This window comes from Gouania willdenowi, chromosome 3 (genome assembly GCF_900634775.1).
Source record: "Gouania willdenowi chromosome 3, fGouWil2.1, whole genome shotgun sequence".
NCBI classification, from domain to species: domain Eukaryota; kingdom Metazoa; phylum Chordata; class Actinopteri; order Blenniiformes; family Gobiesocidae; genus Gouania; species Gouania willdenowi.
In genome coordinates, this window is record NC_041046.1 from 40,477,782 (window position 1) to 40,496,612 (window position 18,831).

At 39.0% G+C, this 18,831-nt stretch overlaps 1 protein-coding gene across 9 annotated transcripts in view; it reads left to right on the forward strand.

The window, feature by feature from the left end:
- Nucleotides 1-18,831, forward strand: part of nav2a (neuron navigator 2a) — a 304,501-nt gene that overhangs the window by 227,946 nt on the left and 57,724 nt on the right. For all 9 annotated transcript variants that reach the window (XM_028473410.1, XM_028473361.1, XM_028473378.1 and 6 more), the window contains one exon: nucleotides 8,690-8,812. In XM_028473410.1, coding sequence (XP_028329211.1) covers nucleotides 8,690-8,812 — 123 coding nt within the window. The remainder of the gene's footprint in view (nucleotides 1-8,689; nucleotides 8,813-18,831) is intronic.

Here is an 18,831-nt window from a genome sequence, read left to right on the forward strand (position 1 = left end):
ACTTGAGACTGGAATAATCAAAGCTGATGTTTCATGAACGTAAACTTGTCAATAGAGGGCAGCAGTGTTCCTGATTTAACGCCACACTGAACATTATCAACACATGAAGAAAGAAGCACAGATTCATTTCTAAATTTACAAAGAGACATGATTCAATAATGGGACTGATCACAAGTGCAATGGAACCAGGTTCCCAACCAGGGGTACGTGTACCCTTGAGGGCAGAGGTGTAAAGAGTACTAATATATTCTACTCAAGTAAAAGTACTGTTAATTGATTGAAATTGTACAAAAGTTATACATAAAATATGCAGGTACAAGTAAAACGTAGCTTGATTAAAATATTATTTAAAGTAAAAGTTACTAGTTACTTTCACCCCCAACGTTGATTATTGGTAATAAATCTTGCCACGGTTCCCTTACATACAGTAAATATCTCATATATAAACTTATAAAGGAAGAGATTAAATCTAGCACCGTTGGAACTTAATTTATTTTATATGAAGGCATCTGTATAAAATAAAAAAATTGTCAAAATTTGCAGTTATTTTTGTAAATAAAATAACACCAATGAATTCAATTAAAATTTAAAAATAATCTCAGGCTCTAAGTATCGATACATTCATGAAATAACCGACATTCAATTTGCAATATGTTTAATCTGATTGGTCGGCTATGATGTGATGCATTTTTTGGAGTTTCACAATGTCCGTTGATCATTTTTTGAACAAAAAATAATAATTTACTCAGTCACGGTTGGATGTAACTCAATTACAGTAACGTGAGTATTAGTAATCTATTACTTTAACCTCTGCTTAGGGGTACTTAAACACGTGCCAGTTTAATGTCTAACATTATTGGAGGCATTTTACATGCATGCACACAGACTGTTTCCTCATCCATAATTAATAAATTCTGGTATATGTCTTTAAAATACATCAAAATGTGTCGTTCAAAATCTTAAAATAATCAAAACGTCAGAAACAGATTTAAAGAAAGTCTTAAATGTGAAGTTAATGTTGGACCAGGCAGAGGACAGGGTTCAGATGAACCCACTGACACCAACATTGCATAACATGATCTAACGCTAACGCTAAAAGGTTGGAAAACAAGAATAAATGTGTGTGTGAGCAGACAAAGGCAGAGCACAGTCACACCTGCTTTAACATTTAAAACCACAACGCTCTCTGTGGGCAGTAGAATAAAGAAGTTAATGAATTATTCCTCTCTCACATTGTCCAAACTGTGGGAATGAGTTCGGACAGGCTGAGGTTAATGAACCTTTTATTGAACCTTTCAGAGCTGATGTATGTTTGAGTTCTAGAGGATTTCTACTGAACCAGTCGCTGTTATCAGAGAAAAAACAAAAAACCCTACAATTACTACAAAATAAAAGTGATCCTGTAGGCCAATTCAAAGTTAGATGCTTGGAGTTCTGCACCTTTGACTATTCATGAGTTGTTTTGGTTTCAGGTTTTTTCCTGATGTCATCAGAATCAGGAATATTTGAATAATTCCAGGAGGAAATGACTTTTGTGACCGTGGCTGCAAGTAGAAATTATTATAACAAAGGTGAAAAGAAACACTAAGAAACCCTATATACATAAAAAGAAAAAGTGAAAATAACAATGGTTATATTAACACAAGAATAGGAATAAAAATGTTTTATTATATTAGGACTAAATATAAATAATCAGGATTAAATATGTGTACAGTTCTAATGAGGTTATCATCACGTTTTACATTGAAAGCATGAAGGATCCCATAGTGCAGTGGTTCCCAAACAGGGGTACATATACCCCTGAGGGTACAGGAGCACATTGCAGAGGGTACTCGGAAAGATTTCATTAATTTAAAATTAATTGGGAAGTGTTCCTAATTCCTTTTTAGGCTTTTTTTATTTATTTATTTTTTTGCACAAATTCACCACAAACTAACAGTTCAATTGCTCGATAAGATACTACAGTTTCTTGTAAATTATTGAAACAGTAGAGGCCATTTTATCACACTTCTGAAAATATGTATTTCTTTTTTTATAAATTCTACTCATTGTTTTAAATTAGTATATTATTAAGCCTTAGGGAACCAATGTTTGAGACACAGTTAAAGGTTTAGTAGAGTATGAAGGGGGTATTTATGATATGAAGAGGGGGTACACATGATTTCACAAAAATGTCAAAAAAGATTTTGAACCACTGCCACACAACTCCCTCACTTTAATTCCAACAAAGTAAAGACGCTTAGAAACAGTTTAACCTTTTTCTCCACCCTGATTTGCATACTTTAATATAACTATTGGATTTAATCTTTTTCTCTGTGTAACCATTGAATCACTGCAGTTCATTTATCCACTCTAAAGTTTTACTGTCTTGACCTTTCTACTGACATCTTACATTTTGCTGCTGTTGTAATTATCCTCACATATTCACACTAAACAGGGCAAGCAGGAGCAGAAGATGAATTACTGAAGTAGGTTTTTTAATCCTTTCTGTTGTTCAAAAAGCTTTAAAGTTAATCAGATTTACCGTACAAGTCAAATCACTTCTCGTTTCACTCACTATCCACTCATTCATGTCTGTTTTACTGATGTTCTTTCTTTCTTTCAGATTTATATTTCTATGTTTTTATCCCTGTATTGTTGTTGTTATTTTGCTTGTCTGTGAGTTTTGAAGATAAAAACAAGTGATGTGAGACACTTTTAGGTATGAATCAATATGAAACCATTCTGTTTAACACCTCTCAGTAAAACTGGGTGTAATAGTAAATAAATTACATTAATCCAAATGAAATTAGGCTTCTGTTCTACATCAGGAGATAGAAACAGATCGCAGACACTGAGCATTAGGAAACCTCCAGTGCAGAGATGTGAAATAGATCAGACTCGTAATCATAGAGCAGGTTGTTGTTCATCGCACAGATAATTCTGCGGTTTTTAAAAAACAAAATTTAGAACAGTTTTCATGTCTTTTTATTTCCTTTTTAAAGTCAAACCACTCATTGAAGTCAGGGATGCACTGGCCATCTGGTAAACCGGGTATCGTCCCGGTGGGCCGTAAATCCAAAGTGGGCCGGTCTGGTCCGCTACGTTTGATTTTTTTTTTTAGACGAGGGAGTGGACGCAGACATGGTAACAAGTAGCCAAAAATGGTCCAAAAGTGGCAAAAACATGGCAGGAAAAGAGTGTAAAGTGACTAAAAGGGGCCAAGAGTGGCCAAAAAATGGGCAAAAAAAGAGGAACCAGGTGATATATAATGGCAAAGGGAAGCTTAAAGGAGCAAAATGTGGGAAACGATAGTGAAAAAGAGACAACAGGAAACAATTGGTATTTATTGGGCAAAAGTTAGCTTTTATTTAGATGAAAAGTGGCCACATTTCTTTTTTTAAAAAGTACAAAAATTGGATAAAAGTGTCAAATATTTACAAAAACTGACAAAAAATAGAAAAAAATGGGTATTTATTGGCAAAAGGGGGCTAAAGTCTGAAATAAGTGTCAGAAATTTTTGAAAAGGGGCAAAAACGGGACAAAGGAAATAGAAAAACAGCCAAAGGAAATAGGTTAAAAAGTTTCCCCCTTTTAAGGTTTTCTGGGGGAATATTGATTTAAATTAAGACATAAAAAGCCACATGTTGAGAAGCACTGACTTAATAACAGCTTCTACGTGGTGTCCACTGATAATGTAGTGGGCTGGTCTGGACAGAAAATGCCAGGGCTGAATTTTTGTCCCTGTCCACTTCTGATTGAAGATGTAATGATATTCTGCTCAGTGGGATTTCTGTTTACATCATGTATGTTTGTGTGACCTCAGAGAGCACCTGTGATGTTTAGACCAAGTGCTTTAAGCTCTCAGAGTGATTAATGAGGGGGAAACATCAGCTGATGCTCGATTGGAAGCTTATTAGCCCGATTGTACTGGGTGTAATGGTGAGTGTGGGGGGTCGCTGTGCTCCTCTGTGTGGGTATGAACGTTTCTTTACGTGTGTGTACGTGGTGGGTGGAGCTGCCCTGTGGATTAACCCTTTTAAACAGACACAGACTAATGAGCTCCACCCAGTTCCTGACATCCTCAGGCCATTTAGTGGGTCGCTCTGTCACCAGCAGGTTAGCATCCAGTAAATAACTGGTTCTTCCACACAGAAGTGGGATGTTTACCAAGGGAGACGGTGGCATTTAGAAAACAGCAGAAAAATGCCACGGTTGTGACCTAAGTTTGAGAATTTGACATTTGACATTTCCCTATTGGAGCAAAGAAGGTCTGTGTTTGATTCCCAGGCAGGGAACTTTCTGTGCGGAGTTGTTCTCCCTGTGCTTCCGTTGGTTCTCGCCTGTACTCTAGTACAGTTTAGGTTTAGGGGATTTGGAGTTGATGAGTTTGCTTATAGGAGTGAATGAACATACGGGGCCCCAAAGCTGAGTCATCTGCTTCATCATCTTTATCTCCAATATGCTTCGAAATAAATGTATTATAATGTATTATAATGTACGTGATTTTGAGGCGTACTTAAGTCTAAGACTGTTTTTGAAATCGCATACTATTCAATTCAATTCAACTTTATTTCTATAGCGCAATTTGCAACAATGTCATCTCAATGCGCTTATCAAAATATAAAATTCATAATAAGAAAGAGAAAACCCAACAAGATCCACATGAACAAGCATTTAGCGACAGTGAGAAGAAACAACTCCCTTTGAACAGGAAGAAATCTCCAGCAGAACCAGGTTCAGAGGTGGCAGCCATCTGCGTCGACTGGTTGGGGTTAGCGGACAGATGGACCAACAGAACAGGATATAGAGATAGAACATCAGAGTGTCCCAGACTATTCGAGCCGTGAACCACAGATCAGGAACTGCCATCATCAGCTTCACGACTCCTGAAACAGAGCAGAGAGAGAAGGACGAGGAGAAGACACTGACTGCAGAAAAACAGGATACAGTCTTATCAAGTCAGCCTGTCTTGGCCTTGGGCCTCACTCCCAGTGGCCTAGTCAACCTTGATTATAAAAGTGAGAAATCTCTTTCCGTTTATTGGTAAAAGCGACTCCAAGGTCTGTAAAAGCGACCGTTCACAAACGAGCCCGTTAAGTTAGTGCTATTATACGGTATACTAACGTACTACTCATACTCAAGTCTGATATCAAAATGAGTATGTCATGCATTCACATTAGATACAAATCTCTGAAATGTCAGCAAGAAATGTGTGGGGCGGATTCACTAAAGATTTAGGATAGGGCCGGGACAATGCGGCAATGTAATTGATGACGTTAACGCAAAAAATTCGTCGATGCAAAATATGCACGCCAATGCGTCGTTTGACCAAAATAAAGATGACGGCGCTGGAGAATAACTAACGCGAGTGGCTTTTCTGAGTTTCAAATGTGCAAGGCAGTGAAGGCACGCACTCGTTCGTCAAAGGTAGCTGTTCCCCGTAACTCTCGTCCTTTATCCTGGGTGTGACGCAACGCGTCGACGCTACAAGGAAAAAACACCCGCCGTAACGTCAACAGCATCAGCACGCACACACGCACACATGCGCACACACATTCTTAATTGAACTTTATTTCATGATTTTGAGTTGAAGAGCAATAAACATATGTTGCAGTGTTAAGGAATTCATGTTTTTTTTTTAATTTTAGATATTTAAATCAACATGTATAAATTACTTTTAGTCAATTAATGGGGAGATAATCGATAATCGAATCGAGTCAAATCGAATCGAAATGGAAAAATTAATTGCTATATTAATTGATGCATGGAAAAATTAATCGCTAGATTAATTGTTTAAAAATAATTTTTAGGAGTATTAAAACATGTGCAAAAGTCACTCCATGCACTAATAAGGGGTACAAATTCTTGGGAATCAGGACTGTGTGTGTTCTGTGCGTCACAACACGCCTTCAATCCATTTAGCGCGTTTCCCTCTGATGAATATGTAATGTTGGCGGATCTAATAAGGGCCGCAAAAAAAATGAAAGGGGGAAGTGGAAATAAATTAATGCAGTGGACGCAATGCAATTCATCAAATCTGGAACTGTTTGCGGTGACTGTTTCTGCGCCGGAAAATAGTACGACCCACAGTTAAAGATTTACCACCCTTTATTTCAGATCTTAGTGAATCAGCACCTTTGTTTCTAAGAGTCATTCAGAGCAAACAAGATATTTTCTCAACAGTCTAGACTCCACACGATGAGCAGCTCAGCAGGTAATTAATTTACTGCTTTTTAAACTCACCCACCTAGACAAAATGACTGATGACACCACTTGTATTATCAGCGGTGCATATCTTCAGTCTCCTCCCCCTCCTCTGGGGTTTCCTTTCTGTGTCCCTGGTCCATGCAGACCACGGCCATCACCTCCCGTCCCTAAACCTCCATGGCTCGGGGGTGTTTTGCTTAATCTACAGTGCTCCCGCCCCCTCCCCCTCCGTTTTTGTACCTCCCTCTCTTGCCTCCTCCTCCTCTCTTTACCTTCCACTGATCGACACAACCTCCAGCGAGGAGAGACAACCATGTGTAGCTGAGGAGAGAGGCTGCATACCCACAGATCTACACACACACCTCCAGGGTTCACTGAATGCTTAACTTCCTCTGAACACTGACGCAACACACTCATTCCTATTACGGCACAAAGGCTTTGCATAAGGATGCGACCTGAGATCAGACACTAGACGGACGTTTGGAGAAGGACTCTGAAGATCTCTGTGCTGACAGTATGACCATGTTTAAGGCAGAAAGGTACGTACGACAGCAGGTCTGGAGCTGTGCAGGAGACTCAGTGCGTGCATTGTGTTAGTAAGTCAAATATCTCTCTGAGTTAGATGTATTTAACTTTTTTTTTCCTGCTACTGTGTAAACTCTACTTGGCAGCAGACTCTTGTTTGGGCACGTTTGTTCTGCTGCAGACAGTTACAGGTTAACACGCATCTGAATCACGAGGACTGGAGCGGGGTTACTGATAGACTACTGACAGTTTGGTGGTTGTGTGTGTGTGGACATCTTCAAGGTGACTTTGCAATGAGTTATGTTTCCCTCAGGAGAAAAGAGAGTTAACCCCCCTCTGAGGGAGTCTTCTCCCAGAGGAGGAGTCTGATATTTTTCATCTGTCTGGTGATAGAAAACCATAAGTTAATGTCTTTTTAGCTTTCTCTCTATGATTAATTGCTGTATAGATTTGCCTGCAAACTGTGAGAATTCCGGTTTTTTGCACGTATTGTATATATTCATCATTTGGTCAATGTGCACCACCTCCAGGCTTAAAATACCACCTTTCCTTTGGTTTTGATAGACATGTTCCCTTCATAAAGGTTGTTCAGTATTTCCGTTCTCTGCACATTCTTTTGCATTCTGGGCTGAAGTCCATCAGTAAACAGAGGATATAGGATATGAATTCCAGAAAGTTAATTTTGTTTTCTTTTTGAATAGTATGTTCCAAGGTTTAATTTATTCCGACACATTTTTCAGGAAATTTACTTTGATCTCCTGACATGTTTTGACTGTCAACTGCCAGCCTCCTGAAGAAGACTGGCAGTTGACACTCGAAATAAATGAAAACCTAACATATTATTGAAAAAGAAAGACAAAATGAACTTGCTGGAAAGGACACATCAAAGCGATCAGCAGACACCTTTGAAGAAAACTTGCAGTTGACAGTCAAAACATGTCAGGAGATCAAAGTACATTTCCTGAAAAACGTGTCTGAATAAATTAAACCTTAACATATTATTTAAAAAGAATAGCACTTTATAACCACCAAGGTAGGAATTCATTTATTTAATTGCAATAATAAAACATGCATTGCTGTTGCGAAAAGATTGCACTACATATAGTGTTGACCTTTGACGGCATGTGAAGACAAGTAAAAAAACACAAAAAAAAAACAGAAGAAGAACGTGAAAAATGTGTCTGAATAAATGAAACCTTCAGGTTATACATTATTGTTATTGCTGATTTTCATCAGTTGTGCTTCATACAGAGAAACCGTGTTGAATTATCCCAGTCTCACTGAAACACATTCATTGGTCCAATGGTCCAGCTTCAACGTAAAATCAGCCAACATTTCATCAAGTGTCACCTTCGTTCGATGAGTCAATATTTAGCTCCATTAGGAGCTCCTCCCCAGGTAAATATTTGGAGGATTAGCTGGTGTTGTTCCAGTCTGAATGAGTGTGTTTGTGTAAGCGGTCAGGGCCTGGACACCAGCGCTGGACTGTAACTGCTGCTGACCGTCTCCGACACACTTTAATAACGTTTGCTTTCAACGTTCTTTTCCGTTATGAACCCAAATGAATGAGTCGCTAGCCTGTGCTTAAATCTACTGTATATTTTTCAGCCTCTCGTAATGTTTTGGTTGCAGTCATTCATAATGTGGCAGCATGGAGTGCAGATGGACATCGTGCTGGTAATGAATAACAGTACGCTGTCTGTGAAGCAGCCTCTTCAGTATTCATGTCCCCGCTGTTCACATGGGAATGATGGGCCTCTTGGTTGGACACTTTTCCCCTTTTCTGGGTTTTTTGTGAACGCTTCCTTCCACAAGTCCTTTCAGAGTGACAGATGAGAGCTTCATCTCAGCTGGAAAACTGGATTAATGTGAGACTCTCAGTTCGTGTTCCATAACTCCGTCCGTCCGTCCTTCCCAGAGTCAGTCAGGCTTCCTGATTGCATTGAGTCGTAATAATTTTTTGTGTGTTTCACAGCTACTTGACCGACGGAGGTTTGGGCCTCTACACACGGCGCCTGAACCGCCTACCTGACAGTATGGCCGCCGTTCGAGAGACATTACATCGAAATGCGTCGTCAGGACAGGGGGATGCTGACAGGTGAGCCTGTTCAAACTATTTACACATCTATCTATATACATATGCTACCTCTTAAGCTCTTAAGTCCCAGCCACTTTTCTCCAAAAATCACATACCCATAACAAATAATGTTTTTCTAAGCTTCGACATGACCTACGTGACTAATTTTTGTTCAGATTGACGTAAGACCATGAGTGGTTACAGATGAGTGGTTACAAAAATGTGTATCTTTGGCCTATTGTTCGTTATTAGCACCAAAATTGCACATGAGTTCAATAATTTGTGATGATTTGTAGCCTTCCCTATTGAGAATAGGCTTTATATTTTATGTAAATATCTGGGGGTTTTTTAGGCAGGCTATAGATTTCTGTATTTAAAACATCATTTATTGTCACTCAGTTTCATATATTTCCAAAAATTCACATCAACTGTAACAACTAAGGGTCCTACTTCAAAAAAATGTGCCATGTAGGTCATGTAGACGCTTTAAAAAACATGATTTCTTATAGATATGTGGTTTTCGGAGAAAAGAGGCTGGGGCTAAACATTATGGGTTCGAACCTTAGTCATTGTGGCAATCGCATGTTGCATTGTGTTTAAATTTTGTGCTTTAAGGTCTTGAGATTACATGTGCACACATACAGGTGAGGAAAAACCCTCCAGAGGCACAAAGTGCAAATAAAACACAACCTCTTGAGCTGCTATTGAGCATTGGCCAACATGCCCTGGGTTACAGATGACAGAAAAACAAATGGAAACTTGGAAAATATTTAAAACACTTAGAACTCTGACACTGAGAGGGGACAAAGTGTGCTTTACAGGCCAGAAATGCACTCATGGATCAAACTTTTGCACACGTACAGGAAATAGCTGGAATTAAAACCCAGGAATTTCTTAAAAATATTTTTAAAATTCAGTTTAAGGCAAATAAAAATGTGTTGCCAAAAGACATTCAACAGATGTTTATGATTAGAAAAGGAAAATACAATTTGAGAGGGAATCATTGTTTGAAACAAAGGTATGTGCATGTCTGTCTGTGGAATAATCGACATGAAAACACAAAAAATGTGCATTCATTTGGAACAGTCAAACAATTACCCATAAACTCACGCTTTGTACCTTATTTGGAGAGGATTTTGTCAAATGTGTATGTTTTAAAAGCAGTGTAAAAAACTCCACATTCTTTTTTTGTTTTATTTATTTATTTAGAAAAATTCCCATCACAATCTTTAATGAAATCCTATCTGTGATACTTGAACACATTTGTCTCAATGTTTCAGTGGAAATAAACATTTAAAGATGGTTATTTTAAAACAAAAACATATTAAGTGTAGCAGTATTTAACTCCACTAAGGCTCTGAATATATTGGTTTTCTGTGAGTTTGAAGCTTGTCGTTTAAATCAGATTTTAGACAGAGTTAACTGGTGACTAGTGCTGCTGTTAGAACAGGCCTGAGGGCACCTCACATGCTCCCTGTGGGCTACCTGGGGCCCACGGGCTGCTCTAAGGTATCTTTCTGATGGACACTGATGTGTGTTTACTGTGTGGGTTTTCTTCAGTAAACAATGTCATGACTACTGTAGTAAAGCCCTGTGCACACAAATAAATGCCTATCTCTGCGATTAGATTAGCCATAGCTCAGAGTTGCACACGGTTCCACTTGATCCCATTGTATCGGACGCTCGCCGTGCATCTCCTTTTCCACGTAATGGGTTTGTGGAGATGTGGCCGTCTTTGTTCTGTCACTGAGCTGCAGACGGATTCGGTTCCTGGCCAGTTGACAGACGGAAATAGATGAGGGCTACCCTGATAGGGATGTGTGTGTGTGTGTGGGGGGGGAGATAATTGAAAAGACGGGGGAAGGGATCGTTGAGACAGGAGGATGATGAACATAATAGATGGAGCGGGTTCTTGTGTGTAGACGAATGAATGGAAGCCAATGAGTAGAAAGAAATGATCTATAGCAGTTTTTTTCAAATGGGGGTACGTGTACCCCTAAGGGTACGCAATGGCACTACAGGGGGTACTTGAGAGAAAGAGAGAGAGTGGAAAAATAACAATTGAAAGCATTACAAAATATGGGGTAATATAATGTTTATGATTCTAGCATTATCATTTTGTCTTCTTTTTTAAATAATATCTTAAGGTTTCATTTATTCTTACATCAAAGCAATCAGCACATGCCTTTGAGGAAGACTGACCGTACAGTCGGAACATGTCAGGAGATCAAAGCAAAATTTCCTGAACATGTTTATTTTTTCAAAGTTAAAAACTATAATCAATATAATGATGAAATGATCTTGATTAGAGCATGAACTGAAAAGATAAGGTCACACGCTAGGCAGGAAGTGACCGTAAATTTTAAAAACTATAGAAATAAATCTATTCAGGCACTAAATCACTTATTTACAAAATGAGATGCTTTAAATGTGTGTTATCACCAGAGGTGTAAAGAGTACTGATATATCCTACTCAAGTACAAATACAAGTAAGTTATACATAAAATACTCAAGTACAAGTAAAAAGAAGCTCAATTAAATAGTACTCAAAGTAAAAGTTATTACTTACTTTCAGCCCCCCATGTTTATTTATGGTAATAAATCTTGCCACGGTTCTCTGGCATATAGTAAATATCTTACCATATATATATATACCATAAAGGCATCTGTATAAAATAAAATGTTTGTCAAAATGTACAATTATTTTAAAAACTCTAAAGCTGATGTTTTAGAATTTTGTGTCTGTTTTGTATTACCTTTAATCTGATTGGTCGTCTATGATGTGATGCATTTGATTATTGTCTGGTCATTTGATTTTTTTTTTTTGTAGTTTCACAATGTCTGTTGATCATTTTAAAACAAAACACAATCATTTACTCAGTAATGGTTTGGTGTAGAAATGTAATGAATTACTTTACTGCTTTTAAAACATACTTAAGTACAATTAAAATGACTGATTTAGAACCCATAAAAGCTACCTAATTACTGGTCATCACTGATTTATTCCATCATTATTGCTCTATAGTTGTTTTTTCATATAATTATGAGCAAAATGTTGTAGACGGAGTCGTACAAAGGGGGTACTTGGATTCAGAAGTAAGAGAAAGGTGGTATCACTGCTCTATATACTGTATGTAGTCCAGTTATCATCTCTGTAGCAGGACTTTTGTGTATTTCTGCTCTTCCGCTCAGGTAGTTTTTGTTTTTTGAGCCGCTTTAATCCTTAAATCCTCAGGTGTGGCTAATTTCCTGATTTCCAGACTCTCGACCTTTGGCTCCTTGCAGCTTCTACCCTAAACACACCGTCTCACACACACACACACACACACACACACACACACACACACACACACACACACACACACACCCTCAGACCTTCAGGTTAAACTCCTCCCGCCCTTAGGTAGAGCTCAGCACAGACTGTCCTCCTCCTTACCTTTCATCCCGCCACCCCCCAACCCCCCTCAGCCCAAACCCAAGACCTCACACCTCTTGCTTTACTTCCTCCGACTTGTTTTGATTAGAGAGCGCCACGACAAAAAGGAAGTGCAAAGCAGTTAAATGATAATGGTGTTGGGGGGTTTTCTCTCTTTTTTCATTTGATTTTCACCCTTTCTTTAAGTTTTGTGGGGGTTTTATGACCAAAGTAAGGCAGTTGTTCTTCAAAGCTTCACATTTCTTCTTTATGATCTTCAGGTTACAATTTTTTTTTGAGATTAGAGAGAGATAGAGGCACAGAGAGGGTTTTAAAATGAAAAGAAGAAGCACACCTCCTCCTTGGAAGGAATGTATGATAAATGTACTGACTGCTTTTACTCTGTGATTCATTAGGAGTGTTGGTATCAAATATATACAGTTTATTAGCATAGCACAGCTATGGGGTAAAGAATATTTTTTACTCTAAGTAAGGCTGAATAATTTATTTAATCTGTGCTTAAAGAACAGCTTTGAGGCTCACGCTGTAGCCCAGTGTTTTATAACCTTGAGGTCAACCTGAAATGTCTAGTAATTACAGATTATATTTATATACAGTATATATATATATATTAGTCATTTTAGCTTCTCTAGCTCAGACATGGGCAAAGGGAGGCCTGGGGGCCACAGGCGGTCTATGGTCTAATTTTGTGTGGCTGCCAAAGTAAACGAACAAAATGATTAAATGAAAAGCACAAAAATAGAAAACACGAAAATGACAGAGAAATTTACAAAATGACAACAAAAGTACACCAAATGAACACCGTATGAAAACTATCTGAGCTACTCATAATCAAAAGATAATTGGAGAAAAGAAAATGTCTTTGGGGGTCTTCAGAAATTTGTGACATTGAAATGGGGTCTCGATCCACTGCTGTAGCCTTTATGGATGAATGTGTGTGTGCTGCTTGTATTTGACATTGTGTTGCTTGAAGCTGGGGGTGGGGGGGAGGGTTGACCCCTGTAGTAGGAGTTCACCAGCTTCAAAGGGGTTGAGGTTCACCGTAAAGAGCGCCTCCCCTTTAAATCTGGTTGCTCGGTCAGTTTGGATCAGACGTGAAGTTGACTAATTGGATGTGAGGGATGAAACTCAGCGCTGAAGGTACTTCACAGATGAAAGGAAAGCACTCAAAGCATATCATTCCATCTGCTGTGCGGGTGACTTATGTCCTTGTTAGCGGAGCAGAAACTGGTGTGTCCAGCTGTTTGAAGGATGCTTAAACCATGTGCGGTACCAGGACCTGCATGGCTGGGACAAAGGAAAGCAGCATGTGTGTGTGTGCGCATGTGTGTGTGTCTGTGCCAGCATCCTTATCGCTGACATCTATCGCTGCGCCCCGAGAACGAGGAAGCAATCTGTAACTGTCTGCGCCCTCATTTGAATCCTCTTTGTTAGAACAGACAAAGAACAGGTTTCTGTGGCGTGAAGCTGCTGAAGCAGCAAATGTAACACACACACACACCTCCCTCTGCAGACGTGTTCAACATCTCAGATATTTCTCTAAATTAGTGCGTTACACAAAGAAAATCCAGGTAGGAACACATTAGGAGTAGGAGACATTACTTTAAAGCTGCTGGAGGCATTTTTTTTTACATACTGTATAAAGACATAGTGTAGTCCTCATAGATCAATGAATCAATGGTTATTGGCTTGAAAAACATTTATTGCCAAAAGGTTGACATTTTTATCCCCAATGTAAACTCTGTTTATAAACGTTGTCGGAAAGGTTTTGTGCATTGCATTGTAGGATGTGGAGTCCTGTAGACGAATGCATAGAAGTATGTTTACTTCATTCTTAAGGTGCGGTCACTCCCCGTGACACGTTGGGTTTTTTGGTCACTCCGTCGCTTCAGTGACCTCACGACTGCAGTGCGCTAGCGCCTCCTCACACTGAGGTCAAAAGCTGAATAGTTTTCACTTCTAAGCGAACATGAATGTGGTGAAATAAAACTAAAATAAACATTTTGAAATGACCAAATTACTCCAAAATAACGGATGCACACACTTGTGGTATTTAGAAGCCATTGACAAAGTTTCAGGTCGAACAGACGCTGCGCCGGGGAGATATTCGCTCCACAAACACACACACACACACACACACACACACACACACACACACACACGCACGCACACAGAATTTTCTTGCTTTTATTGGTAGATACTGTATACCTCAAATTTAAACAGCTGATTCAAGGCCCCATTAAGGTTGAAGAAGTGAACAGTTGCTGCATCCTCCGGCTCTACAGACAGTGATGACGTGGGGAGAAACTACATTGCTGATTGGATGTCGTGACACAGCGTCACTCAGTCAGCTTTAAGCTTCCAGCAACTCAGGACACGCGATTAAGTTGCTGAAATTGCGCGGGTTGCTTGATGTTGCATCATTTAGATTGATTTTGAAAGTAATCTAGTCGCCAGGGTCGCGTTGGTGTGAATGGACCTTTACTGTGGTTTCTTCACCTCTTCACAACGAAGATGGTGGTTTTTAGCACAATTTTTGTTCTAGTTCATTCCCGATATTCCCCATGATATCACGTGATTCTGCGAGATAATCAATTTCGTAAACAACTGTCAAACCCAAAATGAAACTCCACCCTTGCTTTGCCGCATCTAACATTCTGTGAAAACACCAGAAATGTGTTGAAGTCATTGTGGCAGAGTTTTTAGGGCAAACACAAGAAACTACGGTAAGAATGAAGGAAAATCTGTCTACGGGACTCCACATCCCACAATGCAATGCACAGAATCTTTCCGACAATATCAAGAAGAAAGCGTTTACGGTGGAGATAAAAAAACAAACCTGTGAGCGGTTATTTTAACCTTTTACATCTTTTTTTTTTAGCAAATGATTTACGATTTATTGATCTATGAAGCCTACACCATGCCTTCATCTGATAAATGATTATCATCCAAAGCAGCTGTAAATTGCCTGTTTTTTCCCCTCCGACCTCGCCCCCACCTGCCCCCCACCCCCCCTCCCCTCCTTCAGCAGACTGAATGTTGTGCTTGGCCTCAGGGCTCTCACTGAAAAATAACTAGAGAATTGTTCTGTTTTAATCTTCCCCATTTGACAGTCTGCTCTGTTTTTATGAACCGCCCTTCTGCTTTCTGTAGATCCACATTGATGTTATAATAACCATGCACACATAAGCATCTCAGCTTCTGTCCCTCCATTATAACATTCCTTTTCAGCTCTGAGACAACATCTCCTCCCGTCCCGTCCCAAGCCCACATTTTTGCGTGTCTTGCTGGAGTGTGTGTCAGTGTTTGATGTCTGCTAATGCTGGCAGAAAAGAGAGAGCGGTACCAGTCGGTGTTGGGGTTGGCAGGATGAGTAACACCAGAGGAAACGGTGAGCTCAGGAAAACCATATCTCATAAAGATTGTTCAGGTTTTCTTTTGAGAATAGAACAAAAAATCATACATTGATATTTTTTTTTATTTCTAGCTTCAAATGTAATGATAAAGTTTATTTGTAACATATTTTAATCGTTTATTCGAGCACTTTCCAACAAAAATTCAGTTAAAAGGAAGCGACTGCTTTTTGAAAAGCTTTTCTTGACACTGGAGGTTCAGGAAAAAAGGCTCTGTAACATCATATCATTCCTAAAGTTGATTTTTTTTGTGAACTGATTGGTGTTCTGAGCCCAGTTGTTTCACATACGGTTAATGTTTGGGAATCAGGAGCTCCTTGGGATCATTTTCCAGCAATGCTAGGAATGTCGGGCGATGAGAAACTGCTTTTAGAGGATTTTGACGTTGATCGAGGCTTCAGGGGTTTCAACTTTGCACATTTATTGTAAGGCTTCTGGATGAGCAGTGAAATAGTTGCAAGCATCATTTATTAGCAAATTGATCAGGGTCTGAGTTATTAATCATGACAATTTGGAGGAAGGATGATCTCCTCTGAATTTTGGTGGGTACAGTCAAACATGTTGCAAATGATATTGGGTCATTCCATGTCAATTCAACACATTTTCAGGACATCCCAAGCACTTTGGTCTCAAAATATTCAGAATTTTTTACCAATTGCTCTTTTTTTGTTTGATTGGATTAATATTTTTTTTCAGATATGGCCAAATAAGGACACAGAAATCAACGCATACATACCAACCTGTCGATTTCCATGTCCTTATTTTTCTTCCATTGTCAGTTTCCAATATCTCAGGAACTACATCACATAAGAAACTGAAATTTGGTATAGTAATACAGCTCCACCTACCCTCTCAGAATATATAAAAATATCTGCTATACATCCTATCTGGTAGACATGTCAGCCCCTCAAAAGTGGAAAAAAGTTTGTCTGGTTTTGGGGCTGGAACCTGTTTGGGCCTTTAGTAAACAACTTTACATATGCCTCAGCTCCCTGTAATTCTATCAGCTTAGAGTTATGAACCTAGACTGTTCACATCACCAATGATTTGTCACATATATGTATTGGTTCTTGGGTGATAGTCTCTTGAAATCTGAAAAAATATGTTTTTGCTATATTCATTGGCTCATAACTGCATGTGGGAATGTAAGAAAAAATCTGATCTCTGTTTTAATTTATTGTATAAAGATGACTCTTTCTTGGGATATAAAACATATTTTGTCTTCTTCATTTTTTTTTTTGGACACCAAGCTTGGGTTATTTCACCACTGGCGGATATTGAAAATCTTTTACATGAGGCCGTCGTTGCTTGCCTCTGTGTCGTATTTGTTGTTAACTAGTTTTCCACTAGTGACATAAAAAACATGGAATGACCCTATTGTCTTTTTATGCAGTTCTGACAATGTCGATCAATAATAAAGGATTAAAAGAAACTGCTTCTTTGTATTCTCTGCACTGCTCCACCTCCACTCAGCCTTTGACTTCCACTCAAATGCTAAATGTAGTAACTGCCTCCAAGCGTTGTTCACAGTAAACACGGCTCTGCTGTGGTCATGAGTGTTCAAACATCTCTGGGACGGTAGGAACACACCACAGCTCGATTTAGGACGTTAAAGGTTAGAATAGCGCGTAGGGGGGGCTCACACTTAACATCTTGGTTGCGTAGAAACAGAGTTCCACCCACACAGTCCTCAGCTACGATTGTTTTATATGAAGCAAAAGTGGAAAATGATTACAGAACCCTCTGACATCATCGGCGGTTGGAGGTCGTAGAGGTACTAAAATGAATGTGCCTTCAGGAGATTTGGTAAGAGGAGGAATTAGTGGCAAAGTTTAAGCTTTGAACTTTCCTCATCTGCTGAAGACGCTCTGGAAACATGGGGCTCATCTTTGTAGGAGTTTACACTGAAATGATTCACAAAGATGGAGTGTTGCATAAATCCACTGGAAAACAAAGAGATACAGTCCTGGGGCCATTTGTACCTTAAGAATAACACACATAAGCACAAACTAAGATGGGTGGAGCACTAGTATTTCCATCAATTCTCTCATTTATACCAGTATCTGCAGGTTTCACTCTTACAGTCTTTTTGTTACGTGCTTACAGTAGACTAAGCTCAGGTTTTACCCTTGGTTTAGTCAGCTGAAAGCAATGAGGTGTTGCAATCATCCACAGCGAGAGAAAAAAAAAGACACAAATCCCAATAAAATCCTTTTGAATCTGAGTCAACCTGTGGGAGAAAGGGCTCGTCTGAGATGATGAAGTATCTGGAATGAATAGAATGTTGTGCAAACAGCATTGGTTTGTTGGGACCTATCACACCTCTGAATAATTGATTACCATCTTATAAAATGTTGGACAAAGCGCAAGTGCAAACGTTTAAAAACAGGTTGTAGCATTTCCACAAATTCATAAAAAAAAAACAACTTATCCTTCCCAACGTCTTGTGTGTTATTATAAGCAACATTAGAACATTTATTTTCTAAGCCAAACACACCAGGGTATAAATGAAGACATCAGGTCTCCACCTAATAAGCTTTCTAATTCACATATCATTCATTTTCACATTCATTCTACAGTTCTGGCCAGTGATGTGAAATATCAAAATCCTCCCACTATTAATAAATAATGCACTGCCTCACAAAAACATGAGTTTACCTTAAAAAGTAGCAAAAACAAGCATGTCATACTTTTTCTTTATTCAAACACAGTTGTTCTTTTTGGTTAGTAACATACAGTATTTTCTGGATTATAAATCACAGTGTTAAATCAGTCGCCTTCAAGAGATGTAATGTTTTCTGGGTAAAATCCATAGATGAGTCGCTCTGGGATATAAGTTGCATTCCAAGATGTTAGGTTTCTTAAGAAGTTAACATCTGAAAAGTGGATGTACTTAATCACTGATGTAAAAATCATGCAAATCGAGTATTGCTAGGTGAGATATGCAACTGGATGTTGCATTAATGCCTGCATTTTGATGAAATAGCCAGAAACGTAAAGTATAGCCACATGGTTTGTTACGACTGTTGTCGTCTTTCAGTTTGTTTGTGTGCTACTTGTGTTTCTGTGTTGTGCGCTGGGGGGGGTGTGTCTCTCTATCAACAGCCCAACCTACGTGGTCTGAGAATAACGGGTCCACTTCGGATTGGCTGAGCTTCGGTGGAGGGCGGCTACAAAAAGACCCAGATGAC